Source organism: Mytilus edulis, chromosome 1 (assembly GCF_963676685.1).
Source record: "Mytilus edulis chromosome 1, xbMytEdul2.2, whole genome shotgun sequence".
NCBI lineage: Eukaryota > Metazoa > Mollusca > Bivalvia > Mytilida > Mytilidae > Mytilus > Mytilus edulis.
The window spans coordinates 37,706,617-37,724,301 of NC_092344.1; the positions used below are offsets into that span (position 1 = coordinate 37,706,617).

At 31.7% G+C, this 17,685-nt stretch overlaps 1 protein-coding gene across 4 annotated transcripts in view; it reads left to right on the top strand.

Moving 5' to 3' along the window:
• The window catches only part of LOC139512225 (Fanconi anemia group D2 protein-like), a 109,516-nt gene that overhangs the window by 10,727 nt on the left and 81,104 nt on the right, over positions 1-17,685 (top strand). For all 4 annotated transcript variants that reach the window (XM_071299704.1, XM_071299677.1, XM_071299685.1 and 1 more), the window contains exons 6-18: positions 362-409; positions 1,044-1,104; positions 1,887-1,942; positions 2,427-2,514; positions 3,020-3,232; positions 3,927-4,031; positions 12,163-12,263; positions 13,206-13,314; positions 13,956-14,129; positions 14,984-15,118; positions 16,128-16,259; positions 17,017-17,124; positions 17,407-17,456. In XM_071299704.1, coding sequence (XP_071155805.1) covers positions 362-409; positions 1,044-1,104; positions 1,887-1,942; positions 2,427-2,514; positions 3,020-3,232; positions 3,927-4,031; positions 12,163-12,263; positions 13,206-13,314; positions 13,956-14,129; positions 14,984-15,118; positions 16,128-16,259; positions 17,017-17,124; positions 17,407-17,456 — 1,380 coding nt within the window. The remainder of the gene's footprint in view (positions 1-361; positions 410-1,043; positions 1,105-1,886; positions 1,943-2,426; positions 2,515-3,019; positions 3,233-3,926; positions 4,032-12,162; positions 12,264-13,205; positions 13,315-13,955; positions 14,130-14,983; positions 15,119-16,127; positions 16,260-17,016; positions 17,125-17,406; positions 17,457-17,685) is intronic.

Genomic DNA, 17,685 nt, shown 5'->3' on the forward strand with positions numbered 1-17,685 from the left:
TCAAGTCAGTTTTTTGTACTCATACTCCAAAATCATCCAATCAAAATGTTGGATTTCATGTTCCGAACATGATTTTTGTGCCCTGAGCACTGAGCAAAGTTTTAAGACTTCAACACATGTAATGAATACCATTTATATCTAGTTTTAGTAGTACAATTAAAGATAGCTTAAATTCATCTAAGATCAGCAATGCTTGATATTTTCACATGAAACCTTTATCATTTTAGGCAAGCCAAATTCTATTATATTCAATAAATATTTTATTTGTTTAAATTTCAGTTATAAAAAAATGATTTTTTTAGTGAAAAACTGGAGACATTGTTAATCTTGTTGTCTTGATGATACTGATTATTATTTTCAGATTACACAACAGCCTGGTTCCTACATTTACAGCATCAGAATGTGACAGGTAAATCTTAACTTACATGGATAATATCTCAACTTAGATAACTCCTCAGGCCATTCTTAGGTCACAATTGACTTGCTTCAAATAATTCAGCAGTGTATTTGTTGAATGATATTTCATATTTATTGCATGGCATAATGTATATGAAATAAAGAATTGTGGAATTTTAAAAAAGAAGATATTCATAAATCAAAATTTCAATTTGCTTTAACGAAAAAGGAATCCACAATTTTTGAGATGTAGTTTATAATAAAAAAAAAACATGGTGACTCTATTAAATAAACTTATATCAACTTGGGTTATAAAAAACATGTATTCCACTATGAAGCATATGCATATTGGTAATTGTTTCATGATAGCGCTACTGTCTTTAAAAGGTTTAATACTACTTTAGAATCACTTGGACATACCAACAAATTTCAGTTGGTTGTTTGTTAACACAATTTTCTGAACTAGAAATGGCATGCACATAAATTGTCATGAAAATGCCACACTTAAATTGTCTCTTACATGGATTATGTTAGAAAATCAGGAAAAAATAGCTGCAAAGTCTGCTAGTTGGGGCTGAAATGTATCTGTGAAAAGTAGGTTGGTTCACATAAAAAAAATCATTGTTAGTTTTCTTTTGTATTTCTAGTGCAAGAAGTGTTCATCAAGACTGTTTAGTCAGATTGCTTCTTGGAGTTGATTTAATACAGGTAAATTTATTTAAATGGTTTGTAGATGTCAAGCAAGTTGATTATTAAGATTAAACAGAATAAAAACAAGATACATGTTGAATATACAGAAAATAATTTAAATGATGTCTATTGAAAAAATTTTAAGAAAACATCCATAGCCATAGGATTTCTTTAAAAGAATTTGATGTGTGTTAAAAGAAAACAAACTTGTTATTCTGATGCTAAATAGCCATGTTTGAGCAGCACACATATACAGCTTGTACTGTTAATAGTATTTTTATATATGTTACATCTAGTTATTAGCACAATTAGATACTCTGTAAATCGTACATTATATTGTGGATTAATTTGAATTTATAGGATGAAATTAATTTTCAAGAGAAAAGCAAAACACTAATTTCTTAATATTGAGAGAAAAGCAAATAAATGGCATTATTCTTTGAAGAGAAATGACAAAACCACCAAAATAAAACATTGATGAAACAACATGTCATGTCCATAAAAAGTGAATCCAAAGTACACAATGTTTTACCTTTTAATATTAAAATGTTATAGCTTGATATTTGTTATCTTTTTGTGTTCCCGGCATCTGTAAATTGTACATTCTCTATATAAAGACAACCTTTTTCACCAGTTGCTCTCATGTGTCTGTTGAATTCTTCTTTGATAGAAAGCACTAAAACTTGCTCCAACTCTTTTATAGGAAGAGAAATTAAACACCATTTTTATTTTTTTATTTTAGCTAAGATATTTACCTCTGTTTTGTTTTTTTACTTAAAACTGTGTTATTCTATTTTCAGACCAAACTAATGCATTGCTTACTAGAAAAATTGGCAGAATTTACAGAAGATGACCAGTAAGTTAGACCAACTACCTGATGTTCAGTGGTTGTCGTTTGTTGATGCGGTTCATAATTGTTTCTCGTTTCTTGGTTATTTTGATTGGACCATTGGCTTTCCTGTATGAAGGGTTGTACAATAGTCGTTTTTGGGGCTCACTTGCTGTGGTGGTATGAGCCAAGACTCTATGTTCTCTATGTTGAAAAATGTACTTTGACCTACAATGGTTTACTTTTACAAATTATTGCTTCGATGGAGAGTTGTCTCATTAGCACTCCATACTTCATCTCCTTATATCTATATAATAGAACTTTGACAATTATTGTGTGAATAAAATGTTAAAAGATGTTAAAACATAATTTAGAAAGCAGGTTTAAAAAATGTGCTCGCTATATACTAGAATATTGTTTTTCATTTAAAAGCAAATTGTATTTTTATTTTTTTAAATTCATTTAAATCACTATTCTTTTTGTGTATACAATTATTTAAATTGTTTTTCAGATCTATATTTGAACATGGTGAAAAAGTAAACATACCAAGATTATTGATGAGTCAATTCAGATGGCTAGACAGAATATTAGCAGGAAAGGTACAATATACATTTGTTATCTCCACTTAGGAAACTTTAATGTTATTGATATGCATTGAAAAGATTTGTGTCATAAGAGTGCAACTGTGCTCTACTAAATAAAATGAACCTGTCTCTTACGATCACTTTCCAACCTCTCCAAACGTTTTCTCTATATAATTTAACTCTTCAGCAATTAATTGAGGTTTGTAGTCACCTAATTTGGGCTTGACATCATCATTTCAACTTTTTATGACGGCCATTTTAATGTCTTTTAATGCCAATATATTCATGATATTAAATACATGTGTTCAGGTGCTGAAATCGAAATGAGAATAGGAACTTGTTTGCAACCGTAATCAGGTAATAGGAGGTAAATTCTTAAATTGCTCGTGTTTCGCTCATTTCAGTTTCCATGGAAACTATCACTGACTTATTTTCTACAAATATTAACATATTTCAGTGTGAGTCATTTGAAGTATACCTTTTTATCAATATAAATTCAGAATAATTAGTTATATTGTAGGAAATTACAGAGAAGATGGTAGAGATGATTGGAATCGTCACACTAGATGTACAAAGGGAGATAATTTCTTGTTTACCAGAGGTGGTAGAAGATTCAGAACACGGGGATGTAGCCACTGCATTAAGAGATTTACTCTCACACAATACACAGCTCACAGTTCCCATTCTAGATTCCCTGGCTAATCTCAACCTTACTTCAGAATTATTGACTGAGGTAGATATAATATTACTTTAGCAGTTTAAAAAAACAACTTACTAATTGATTAATGGAAACGTGGAATATACTTCAATGAGACAGCAACCTAGTAACACAATTCAAAAGAAACCCGAGGTCTACATATTGTCTTCAACACTAGAAGAGTGACTCAAATGTGTCAAGTTATAATTTTTTTTAAATTCTGCTGTCCTGAAATATAAATGTTTGAGAAATTTGTTTGCATTTTTCAGGAGCTAGTAAGTTTAGAAAGTATATGATGTAAAAAACAAAAACATTTTCTATCTAGAGAGGATACAATTTACGATACCTGTTTGTAACTGGTGCAGATTTTTTTTGTTGAAACTACGATTCATTAATTTTGTGATCTAGTGTATCAAATTTTTATTATTTTCAAACATACAAAAAAAAATGTATTTAAAGCATTTTATATCAGTTAACAGCACTTTTCCGTTTAAATGTAAAAATAAATTTGATTTGATAAAATATATTTTTATTTCATATTTCACAAAAGGAAGAATCCTGATGAATCTGAATGATTCTTTCATAGAAAACATGAACATATATATGGTGGGCTCATTTTTTGTGTTGCACAATTTTGCTTTAGAATTTTTTTTTAATTTGTATTGTACAATGTTCAAGACTTTCAAATAGTAGAAATTGAAATAAACTATAATGTGTTTTTCTGTTCTAGGTGAGAGGGACAGTTTTAAAGACTCTTCATTCTGCCGAGGTAGAAGAACTCCCAGTCATAATAAAGTTTCTATTACAGTCTGTCAATAGTCAAGATGCTGTAGAGGTAAACAGTTAATATACTGTTAAAGCAGAAATTTTCGTGAAGGATTTAATTTCGTTTATTTCGTGGAAAGAACATATCCACGAAATTAAAACCCCATGAAAATTTAAACTACACATAATATCACTTCCAAATACTGGAAACCACGAAATTAAATCCCCATGAAATCTTAAATAGAGACAAAACCACGGAATTTTAACCCCATGAAAAATTAATGTTTCTACAGTAGAGTGGGGTGCTCATTTTTGCCATATCTTTCCATGTTTTCCACAGTTTATGTTGAGGTCTATATGTTTTTGAAGTATACTGATATTTCTATATGAAGATAACTTCAAATGCAAAATATTCTTAAGCTTCAAAAGGGGTTTGTTTGAAAATAATCATCTGAAAAGTTAGATTAAAGGGTGTTTGAAATTGCCTGATGTTTTGTCAATGGGGGACACATATTCACCGTTTTTATACATCTATTTAAACCCAAATAACTGCAGCTTTAAACAATATTTTTCAAATCAATTTCATTATAGATGGCAATAGCAGACATTTTAAATGTGTACAGGACTGAAATTTAGGGCAATCAGTCAAAGATTTTCTAAGAAATACTTCTTTGAAATCGTTTTATTCATTCAGAAAATTGGCCGAAAATCGTTATTCGTTTTTCGGTCCTTTGCGGTAAGTGCCGCAATTTTGTCGTAGTTTAAAATAAAATCATATTTGTTATAAATATCTTAGTTACCGGCATATCTTCCATTTCAGCCATCTTTTGAAGTATTTACAACTCAAAATTATAAAACGGCGAAATTGTGTCCCCGGCGAATATGCGCACCCCACTCTATATACTGATAGATTTTGTCAGTCAATGGTGTCAGCTTTAAACTCTTCAAAGTCTGATCTACATGATTTTTATGGCCCTGCAATAAGGTTGTCAGGGCCATATACAGTGAAACCTGTACAAACCGAACACCCACGGGACTTTACGTTTTGTTCGGTTTTCACAGGTGTTCGGATTGTAGAGGTAAACGGAAGTCGACACCAAATAATTTTGGCATATACTGAAAAGGGATAATAGGTGACACAACAGACGACAGTTTATTTTTGTGTTGATTTAGATGTAAACGTAAAAATAAAAGAAGATGAAGATAGACGTTTTGCTACATTTTTGTTTATAAATCAAACGCCACTCCGTCAATCACGCTCGTCGTTGGGAGATGTCCGATGTGGAGCCATTTTGCTTTTTATAATTATTTTCTCATCCGTTAATTCACTGACCAATTCAGGTTCACAGTCAATGTCAAAGGACGATTCCGTAGTTGAATCGGGAACATCATTGTACACACGAGTTCTCGGACTAAACTGGTCACCCGCTGATTGATACTTCGGCACACGATAACAGTGAAACAACAGCAGGGGTCCAGTTTATTCTCGGACTTCACCGTTGCCAAATAGCTAACGGAAGTCTTCGGGGGCATTCGAATCAAATATATAGGGCCTATAAAGGGAATCCAGCAATCGAAATCCCAAAATACCATGGCTAAGTAAAATTTTCAAAATATCTTTTCCAGCATATTTAATACATACAAACTACTTATTGGAGTATAATAACTAGGTTAAGGTCTAGAATAGATTGAATTTTTGAAATTCAATGTCTATACTATTAGGGGGTTCAATGTACCGCAGGGGGGTCAAAATACCATGGCTAAGTAAAAATTTCAAAATATCTTTTCCAGCATATTTAATACATACAAACTACTCATTGGAGTATTATAACCATGTAAAGGAGTTAGAATAGCTAGAATTTTTTTAGTTTAAGGTCTATAGTAGGGAGTTCAATATACCGCAGGGGGGTCAAAATACCATGGCTAAGTAAAATTTTCAAAATATCTTTTCCAGCATATTTAATACATACAAACTACTCATTGGAGTATTATTACCATGTTAAGGAGTTAGAATAGCTAGAATTTTTTTAGTTTAAGGTCTATAGTAGGGGGTTCAATATACCGCAGGGGGGTCAAAATACCATGGCTAAGTAAAATTTTCAAAATATCTTTTCCATAATTGGGGCATAACAATTTATTGTTAAAAGGGAAAATAGTGATTTGGCAAAAATGAAAGTAAGGTAGAGATTAGAGGGAGGCAGGACCTTTTTAGGGGCGTCGGGATCGAGTGTTTTTAAGCTCGGGATTTGGGGATGGATCCTTACGGGATCCGGGAATATATATTTGCGATTTCGGGATATGAATTTCTTTAAATTCTGCATCTCAGTTTCATGGTTTTAAGCCCGGGATTTCGGGATCAGGACCCCTCCGATCGACAACCCCTCAAATTAGCCTTAGTCGGTATTAGTCATTTATACATGATTCAAATCCTTCAATTGGCATGTTAATAAGGCTCTCAAAAAAAAAAGCACTGATGAATTGTCATAGAAGCATTTTTTTTAGACTAATAATGGTCTATATATAAGCAGTCACATTTATTTCATGTTTGAAACGGTGCAAATTTTTAATTTGATTTGACTTTAACCAAAAGAAGCATTGTAGCAAAGGAGAAAAATAATTGTGGTCGTAGGCCAGAAACACGAATATAATTGAATTTAACAGAAAGGAAACAAATATTGGACTTTGGAAAAAGGGAGGTATACCTTCTATGTAATTCTCCATACATAATATCTTTTACAAAAAATCATCCTGCAACAGTTCACAAGCTGTATATGCCCGCGATTTCGCGGGTGTGTTCTAGTTAGAGAATTATAACTATGCTAAGGAGCTAGAATAGATTGATTTTTTTAAATTCAAGGTCTATAGTAGGGGGTTCAATATACCGCAGGGGGGGGTCAAAATACCATGGCTAAGTAAAATTTTCAAAATATCTTTTCCAGCATGTTTAATACATACAAACCACTTATTAGAGTATTAAAACTATATTAAGGAGTTAAAATAGCTTGAATTTTTGAAATTCAAGGTCTATAGTAGGGGGTTCAATATACCGCAGGGGGGTCAAAATACCATGGCTAAGTAAAAATTTCAAAATATATTTTCCAGTATCTTAAGTACATACAAACTACTTATTGGAGTATTAAAACTATGTAAAGGATTTTGAATAGCTTGAATTTTTGAATTTTTGAAATTCAAGGTCTATAGTAGGGGGTTCAATATACCGCAGGGGGGTCAAAATACCATGGCAAAGTAAAATTTTCAGAATATCTTTTCCAGCATGTTAAATAAATACAAACCACTTATTGGAGTATTAAATCTATGTTAAGGTGTTAAAATAGCTTGAATTTTGAATTTTTGAAATTCAAGGTCTATAGTAGGGGGTTCAATATACCGCAGGGGGCTCAAAATACCATGGCTAAGTAAAATTTTCAAAATATCTCTTCCAGTATATTAAATACATACAAACTACTTATTGGAGTATTAAAACTATGTTAAGGAGTTAGAATTTGTATGTATTTAACTTGCTGGAAAAGATATTTTGAAAATTTTATTTTGCCATGGTATTTTGACCCCCCTGCTGTATATTGGAACCCCTACTCTGGACCTTTAATTCAAAAAATTCTGGCAATTTTAACTCTTTTATGTAGTTAGAATACACCAACAAATTGTTTGTATGTATTAAACTTGCTGGAAAAGATATTATGAAAATTTTACTTTGCCATGGTATTTTGTCCACCTGCGGTATTTTGAATCCCCTACTCTAGACCTTTAATTAAAAAAAATCTGGCAATTCTAACTCTTTTATGTAGTTAGAATACACCAAAAAGAAGTTTGTATGTATTTAACTTGCTGGAAAAGACATTTCAAAATGTTACTTTGCCATGGTATTTTGACCCTCCTGCGGTATAATGAACCCCCTACTCTTGATCTTTAATTAAAAAAAATCCGGCAATTCTAACTCTTTTATGTAGTTAGAATACACCAAAAAGTAGTTTGTATTTATTAAACCTGCTGGAAAAGATATTTTGAAAATTTTACTTTGCCATGGTATTATGACCCCCTGCGGTATTTTGAACCCCCTACTCTAGACCTTTAATTCAAAAAGTTCTGGTAATTTTAACTCTTTTATGTAGTTAGAATACACCAACAAGTAGTTTGTATGTATTAAACTTGCTGGAATAGATATTTTGAAAATTTTACTTTGCCATGGTATTTTGACCCTCCTGCAGTATTATGAACCGCCTACTCTATACCTTTAATTTCTAACAATCTGGCAATTCTAACTCTATTATGTAGTTAGAATACGACAAAAAGTAGTTTGTATTTATTAAACTTGCTGGAAAAGATATTTTGAAAATTTTACTTTGCCATGGTGTTTTGCCCCCTGCGGTATATTGAACCCCCTACTCTTTATCTTTAATTAAAAAAAATCTGGCAATTCTAACTCTTTTATGTAGTTAGAACACACCAATAAAAAGATTGTATGTATTTAACTTGCTAGAAAAGATATTTCGAAAATTTTACTTTGCCATGATATTTTGACCCTCCTGCGGTATAATGAACCCCCTACTCTAGACCTTTAATTTCTAACAATCTGGCAATTTTAACTCTTTTATGTAGTTAGAATACACCAAAAAGTAGTTTGTATTTATTAAACTTGCTGGAAAAAATATTTTGAAAATGCTACTTTGCCATGGTATTTTGACCCCCTGCGGTATTTTGAATCCCATACTCTAGACCTTTAATTCAAAAAATTCTGACAATTTTAACTCTTTTATGTAGTTAGAATACACCAACAAATTGTTTGTATGTATTAAACTTGCTGGAAAAGATATTTTAAAAATTTTACTTTGCCATGGTATTTTGACCCCCTGCGGTATATTGAACCCCCAACTCTAGACCTTTAACTTCTAACAATCTGGCAATTCTAACTCTTTAATGTAATAAGAATACACCAAAAGTAGTTTGTATGTATTTAACTTGCTGGAAAAGATATTTTTAAAATTTTACTTTGCCATGGTATTTTGACCCCCCTTTTTTACCATGGAAAATCAAAACTACCGTATGTTATAATTACAAATAATTAAAGCATTTAAGCTACATATGGTCTAGTTATAATGTGTCAATAAGTGTTTTGAATGAAATTTTGTTGGTAGAGACTACAGAGCACTTATATACCAAGCAAAGATATTTCTTTTAATTAAGCATGGAAAATGTACCTCCCCTCCTTGTATGAATGATTTTTTAATCTATGGTAAGCTTTAGAATAATGTATAATGTTCTAATAATCATCTAGGATGAAAAAAAACAGGGGGGTTCAATTTACCATGGGGGTTCAATATTCCATACAGGGGGGTTCAATTTACCATAGCGGTATTTTGACCCCGGGGTCAATTTACCATGGGGTTCAAAATACCATATGACACCGGTTTTGGGTTGCTGCCCCAGAATAAGTAATTTTAATGAAATTTTGCTGTTTTTGGTTATTATCTTGAATATTATTATAGATAGAGATAAACTGTAAACAGCAATAATGTTCAGCAATAAAAGATTTACAAATAAGTCAACATGACCGAAATGGTCAGTTGACCCCTTTAGGAGTTATTGCCCTTAATAGTCAATTTTTAACCATTTTTCGTAAATCTTAGTAATCTATTACATCTTCTCCTCTGAAACTACTTGGCCAAATTACACCAAACTTGGCCAAAATTTTCATTGGGGTATCTTGTTTAAAAAATGTGTCAGCTAACCCGGCCAACCATCCAAGATGGCCGCCATGGCTAAAAATAGAACATAGGGGTAAAATGCAGTTTTGGGCTTATAACTCAAAAACCAAAGCATTTAGAGCAAATCTGACATGGGGTAAACTTGTGTAACAGGTCAAGATCTATCTGCCCTGAAATTTTCAGATAAATCGGATAACCTGTTGTTGGGTTGCTGCCCCTGAATTAGTAATTTTAAGGAAATTTTGCTGTTTTTGGTTATTATCTTGAATATTGTTATAGATAGAGATAACTTGTAAACAGCAATAATGTTCAGCTAAGTAAAATCTAGAAATAAGTCAGCATGACCAAAATCGTCAGTTGACCCCTTAAGGAGTTGTTGCCCATTTTATTCAATTTTTAACAATTTTCACTAATTTGGTAAATTTTTGTAAATTTTTACAAAATATTTTTCACTGTATCTAAAGGTCCAAGTTTATTATAGATAGAGAAAATTCTAAGTACCAAGAATGTTCAGTAAAGTAAGATCTACAAACACATCACTATCAGCAAAACACAATTTTGTCATGAATCCATCTGTGTCCTTTGTTTAATATGCACATAGACCAAGGTGAGAGACACAGGCTCTTTAGAACCTCTAGTTTTAAATTCCTTCAGATATTGAACTGATTTTTAACCGGATTTTTGTGACAAAAATGTCGGTTATTGATTTGGGGATGTACGGCGGGCGGGCGGGCGGGCGGTCGGGCTGTCGGGCGGGCGGGCGGGCGGGCGGGCGGCAATCAAATGTTGTCCGTGCATTAACTCATGAACCGTTCAACCAAAGCTTTTAAAATTTTAATATGTTATTACTGACAACTATACAAAGGTCAAGTTCAATAATGGCGATTTTGACTTTTACCGTTCAGGAGTTATGGTTCTTGAAAGATTGGAAAATGGAGTTGTCCGTGCATTTACGCATGAACTGTTCTACCAAAGCTTCCCAAATTTTAATATGTTGTTACTAATGAAAGAATGGAGGTCAAGTTCAATAATGATGAATTTGACTTTTACCGTTCAGGAGTTATGGTTCTTGAAAGATTGAAAAATGGAGTTTCCAGTCGTGTCCGTGCATTTATGCATGAACTGTTCTACCAAAGCTTCTGAAATTTTAATATGCTGTTACTGATGACAAAATGGAGGTCAAGTTCAATAATGACGATTTTGACTTTTACCGTTCAGGAGTTATGGTTCTTGAAAGATTGAAAAATGGTTTTTCCCGTCGTGTCCGTGCATTTTCTCATGAACCATTCAACCAAAGCTTTTGAAATTTTAATATGTTGTTACTGATGACAAAATAGAGGTCAAGTTCAATAATGACGATTTTGACTTTTACCGTTCAGGAGTTATGGTTCTTGAAAGATCGTAAAATGGCGTTTCCATTCAGGTTGTTGCATTTACTCATGAACCATTCAATCTAAGCTTTTCAAATTTTAATATGTTGATACTGATGACAAAATGGAGGTCAAATTTGATATTGACGATTTTCACTTTCACCATTCATCAGTAATGGTTCTTGTGATATAGCCAGGACACAAATAAATGTTAATAAATCCGGTTTGCTGTCGTTGTGACAGCCTCTTGTTGGTATGTGAGTTAACCATGATGAGTTACAGATCAAATTTGAGTTTTGTTCCGCTCCACTAATTTTTGCCCAAATTACAGGCTTTGGACTTCGATAAATTTTTGAAAATCACAGTTACACAGCTTTTTTTTCTAAATGCCTTCAGATTTTGGGCTGATTTTTGGTATGTGAGTTAACCATGATGAGTAACAGATCAAGCTTGAGTTTCATTCCGCTTCGCTAATTTTTGCCGAAATTATGGGCGTTGGACTTCGATAATTTTTAGTATGTGAGTTAACCATGATGAGTAACAGAACAAATATACTGCTGTCAAACAAGATTTATATTGAAGCAATAGCTCTTTAAAAAAAGGTTTACAAACAATCACTTATATAAAACATATTCATTCACAAACATCAACAGTTACAGAAAATACATATAAGACATTTTCTCATTTGTTAAACATAAAAAAAAATAAGGATGTTCTCTCCTCTATTTCAAAATAACAAGCTTTTCAAAAGACTGTTATAAATTGACAAAATTAAAATAACTAAAACATAGAAAAAAAATAATGGGTAAGTGTCCTTGTTTTGTTTTTTTTTTAAATAAAAGCTAGTGAAAATTTGACAGAAAATAGTTCTCTCTTAAATTTTCATACATGAATATTTCTTCATATTTCCTTATCCTCGGCTTTCAAATGATAAGTTTGAGCATTCTTGATGTGAGTTAATCCAGAGTAGTGCTTCCTTTGCAGATATATAAAAAAGTTCTATTTTTATTCTTCTGAATATAGAAGTACTTCAAAATCTAAAACAACTAAACATATTTAAGCATGACTTGATTTATGTTATACTGTGTAGTCTGTTCTTTGTTTATAGGTTGTGTCAGAAATACGAGCAAACCTTGATTTCAGTACAACTTTTAGACCTCCAATATCATCTACACCTCACCAGTCCTTACAGAGGAGCAGGGATAAAAGGTAGATTTATTCAGATTGATTATATGCATTATAGAGAGGCAGTACCAATCTATGTAAAGATGTCAGTTTCATTTGGAAGAAATACAGATTTATTCAAGTTTTATTTTCAAATCCTTATTTTATTTTTGCATCTATTGTTATCTGAATATTTTTTACAGGATTTTCCTCAAATATTTAGAAAAGTTAAGAATCTTTTAATATACTATGGATTAATTATTATTGATTTTTAGGGTACATGGAAACCAATATTTTTAAATGTCCAACGAACTGCAATTTTGATATATGATTAAACACAGACTTTTGGAAAAAAAATACTAAATCAAATATCCACAATTATGCAAGTTTTCCTCTATTCACGAAATTGGTACCCATAAAAATAAATGAATCCACAGTAATATACTATTAATTATATAAGTTGTGTTATTTCATCTAATGTAATAGGAAAATATACAAACTGATGTATTACTATAGGCATATCTTCAAACAACCCTCAGTGGCTTATTGGTGTAAGTAGTCGAACTGAATCAATAGCTTGACAAAACTGAGGTTGTGAGTTCTAATTAGGCACATGTCGGGCACGCTTGACTCCAATCTTAATTGACTAGGATTGTCATTTTTCCTACCAAGGTCAGTAGTTCTTTCCTGGCACCTGGCCTTGAAGGCATAAAACTTTGCTCAGTGCTCGGAGCACAAAAATCATGCTCGAAACATGAAATCCAGCAATTTGATTGGTTGATTTTCGAGTCTGAGTACAAAAATCATGCTCGAAAGTTTTATGACCGTGAGGCCTGAGCTTGCTGTATGAACTGACTGCCACAAAATTGTACAATAGTGCTGAAAATAGTGTTAAACCATCAATCAATTAAGTAAACAAATATCACAATAGCAGTTTTATTAAGTGCCGATTTTAAGGCCAACTTATAACACATGAATGTTTTTCAGATTACAGAGAATAAGTGGTGATGTAAACAGGGGAGCAGAAGCTTTGACCTTGGATGCCATTAAATCTAGTATTAGATTCCAGAAATGTGTGGCAGAAGCTTGTGTCAAGGTTGGTGAAAAATACACAGAAACAAAGCTATCTTATTAATCTTCAGATATTTCAAATTCTTGATCAGATTGATATTTTTGCATAATAAAAACGAAGTAGTAATTAGTTCAAATTCATGGAAAACTTCGGTGTGAGGAATAGTCACATATACATTTAAACCCATTTATACAATAAAACATGTTTAATGCAAATACTTTGTTAACAGGAAGCCTGCTAAAATTATACTCTTTTCTATAGTATACACAGTAAAAATTATTTCGAAAATTTGAATACCTTTCACACTGTCTAATGAAAACATTATTCTGTATAGGTTCCAATTACACAGGTTTACCTGTGTTAACAATACAGATGATTTTACCAACATCCTTTCTAGTAAATTAGCATCTTTATTGTCACAAATGAAAACTAGAAAATGGCTGTTAAAAAGAAGGATATATAGAAAATAACTGATAAAGGGTTAGAAGACACCAGCTATATGGGTGATGGTTTTATACTTTGTCAGAACCTTGTCTATTTACTGCTAACTTCAAATAATTTGGAACCCTTACACAGCAATCTGAAGAAAAAAAAATTTGTCAATTTGAATCCTCCAGATAAAATGTCTCATCAATTGAATCAAAGATAAATTTTAACTTTTTTAGGCAATAGATGGAATAAAGCAGCCAGGTGACCATAAAGTGATAGACATATTCTTATTGCTGATTCTTCACACTACAAACAGGAAGAAACCAGTGGAAAGTCTGGTCAGAAACAAGATCAGGGCTGGTGGTATAACAGAGGTGTTACTTCAAGATATCTTTACAAATCATAACGAGGTAATATTGACAAAATGAAAGTTGAAATTATGATCACAGTACTCATACTATTCCATTTCAGCTGTAATTGCTGATCACTATTACTTTGAGAAAATCAACTTCTCTAATATATCATTGTATATTTAAAATGGCCATATACTTATGGATGTTTGCTCCTCTGTTTCAAAATAACAACCTTTTGAAGAGACTGTAATCAAAAGATAGTAAATGAATAACAGATAACATGCAACAAAAACAAAAAATTTTCTGTACAAAATTTTCTGTGCTTGAGACATGATCAGTAAATTCTCTAATTTTAAACACTTGATGTAGATGTTTTATATATTTTAAATTTACTTATCGAAAGGAGAGAATTATTGGGTTCTTGTTTAAATAAAGAAAAGGATTTTTATGTCGAGATTAATTTTTGTTTACATATGGATAGCTAAAACAAAAGTAAATGACAATTGTGGATAATAAAAAAAATAACGGGCCATGAAAATGTAGAAACTGTGGAAGAGATCAGAAACCGAGAACACAATTTATTTTCAAAATTTAACGTGAGAAAATGTATGATTTACCATGTTATTTGTTTATTCAGAATAAATTATGAATTTCATTGACAGAAATTTGTTATTTTTTTTTAAATAAACATATTGACACTTGTATTACTGTAAGTCACAGAAGTTCCCTTTATCTGTTGCTTCTTGATTATTAAAAAAATTACATCATTATTAAAAGTGATTGTTGCATGACCTCAGAAATTTTATTGGAGACAAAGCTCAGCTAAATAACCAAAGTGTAAATAACTTTTTTTTAGATAAAAAAAATGTATGTAGAAATCACTAAAACTACATGTGTTTGCTTCATTTTAGGTGCTAAGAGAGTTTTTTCCCTCCATTTTATCCTTAGCAGAAGTATTGTTGAGATCACCAGAACCAGCTGTATCGTATATAGCATGTACACTATACACAAAAGCCTTTGTAGCATTTGATTCATTTTGTCAACAGGTAAGTTATAAAAACTGATACTGTTGCATTAAAGATTTTGATCTGAGATTAAAAACAAATGATCCAGAAATACTGTCATTGTTAAGAAAGGCCATTATCGACTTGGTATAGTTGGTGCTGGTACATTGTATGCCATCCCCTTTTGCTAGGAGAATTCAGGTAAAAAACCTTTTTTGTAAATGTTCAAAAAAATTCATTGAAACTCCGGTAAATTCAATCATTTCCCATCAACAAATGGAAGTTGCAAAGGCTTGTAAATGATTCTAGAACACTTCAAAAGTGTAAAAATAAGTAAAAATCCCTGAAAAAAAACAATTGAGTTTAAGTTTGAACTAGAAGTTTGAATAGCAGAAGTAAATGAAAATAAATATGGTGAGAGTACTGTAGACTATACAAGCCTGAATTCAGTATTCTTGCATTTTGTAGGGCACTAATGTAATTCTGCATTTTGTTCCATTATTCAACAGATTATTTAGTTTGAGTAACCAGCCTCAAAGAGAGCATGGTATATTTCAATCACCTTGTTTGTTAGTTGGCCTATAAAATTCATTACATATTACTCACTTCTCAAAAGGAAGATTTTGTTTTTGATTAGATATGTGGTCTGTTTAACAAAGTTTACTTTGTTAAAAAAGAGTATACATTGTATGTCCTAGTTCAAGGGTTTGATCGTGTTTCACTCTTTACAACACAGATTTTAAAACTGGTAATTTTTGCTTCTATATAAAAATAAGAAAATGTGGCATAATGCCGATGAGATAACTGTCCATCAAAGTTCAATTAAAGTTGATTTTAGCAATTATTGGCAATTGTACAGCCTTCAACAATGAGAAAACTCTATACTAAGCTCTGAGTATTCTAAACAGAAAGCAGCCAGGTCAGATTGCAGTCACATGACCATTGTGTTCTGTAAAACGAAAATACTAATCATACATTATTAGTACATTTAATATGTATTTTTTTTCTGTTATATCTTAATATTTATGTCAAAATTATTATCTTTTTATAGGAAATAGTAGGAAACCTGGTGACACATATTGGCAGTGGGTTTGAAAGTGAAATAGACCATTCATTAGATATTCTGTCTGATCTGGTGGAACATTATCTCACAAAGATGGCACCATTTGCAATATTTGTAAAGGTAAATTTGATAAATCTTGACCTAGAGCTAGTGTGAACTTATGTGATCATTTGACACTCATCATGTCATTAACTTTTTTATGAATCTATGATACAACTTTTTCAATTGAAAATATATTCAGTGTGAATTTTGTAAGTTACGTCCTTAAATATTATACTAATTATATGAGTATCATCCTTCCTTTATGGCATTTAGGAGGCCTAGATGTACTGTATCACTTACCTGTCAACTCTTGAGGTTACTAGTTCAAATCCAATCCTGCACCTGACAGGTGCTCTTGACTCAAATCTTAATTGACTAGGATCGTCAATTTTCCTACCGAAATTCCATGGTTCTCTCTGGGCACAACTTCCTATACCAATAAAAACTGATTGCCATGAAAAAAGCTCAATAGTGATTGAAGTGGCATTAAACACCAATCAATCATGTCATCTATACCACAAGGAAAGATGTGAAGGAGCACTGAAACATTAAAATCAGATAAGTATGACAACACCTTGAGTGCAATAAATAGTTGTAAAAAGAAAGAATGGCTCACAAAAACATTAACACATCCTACTAAATAATCATGACAGAAATTATATTTCTTCAGAATGTTAATCAGTATAAGCTCCATTTACATCTTTTGAGAGGCGAGCCTGTTGTTTCTTTCTTTTTTTTGTGTCCTGTATGCATGAATGTTTTTTTTTCTCAGGTTTTAAAAACTTTGATGGTTCATTTTACAGATATCCGTACTTAGAACAAATATTTATTTCAGGGTGTTTTAGATTATTTAGATAATTTATCAGTTATGCAGATAAGAAAACTTTACTCTATGTTGAGTATCCTGGCTTTCAGAAACCCCAACGATGGTGGAATGATACAGGTAGCATGCATTTAAATTTAGAAATTTTACGATGAGGAATATTACATCTTTCAGGGATACATTTAACATTCCCAATAATTAACAGCCATATTTATTTTAATGAAAGTTAGAATTAGAATTATCAGTAAAGCATTTGAATGTGAATTGTCTTTATATCTTTTGTGTGTTCAAGGCTTTTAGCTGATTAAAAATTAACTGACAAGTGTGAAAAAATATGATAAAGTATATACTCTCAAGACCTATATTTGCATCATAAACATTGATAATTTTCTTATTTTATAGGATGATCTTCACATTATTATAAGGAAACAGCTTTCAAACAACAGTCCAAAGTAAGAATTGTTACACTATTATGTCAGACTTTTTTATATTATTAGTTTATATCTTTACTTTAATACCTGTCTGAAAAAACATTTGCAATTCACCCTTGGTAACCCCACACATTCGCCAACTTTTGAATTATTTCCCTTTAGCAGGAAATGGCTACCCTCTAACCACAATTTTGACCTCACACAATTAATTGAAAACTAGAACACACCCGTGATATCGCGGATCCGTGAC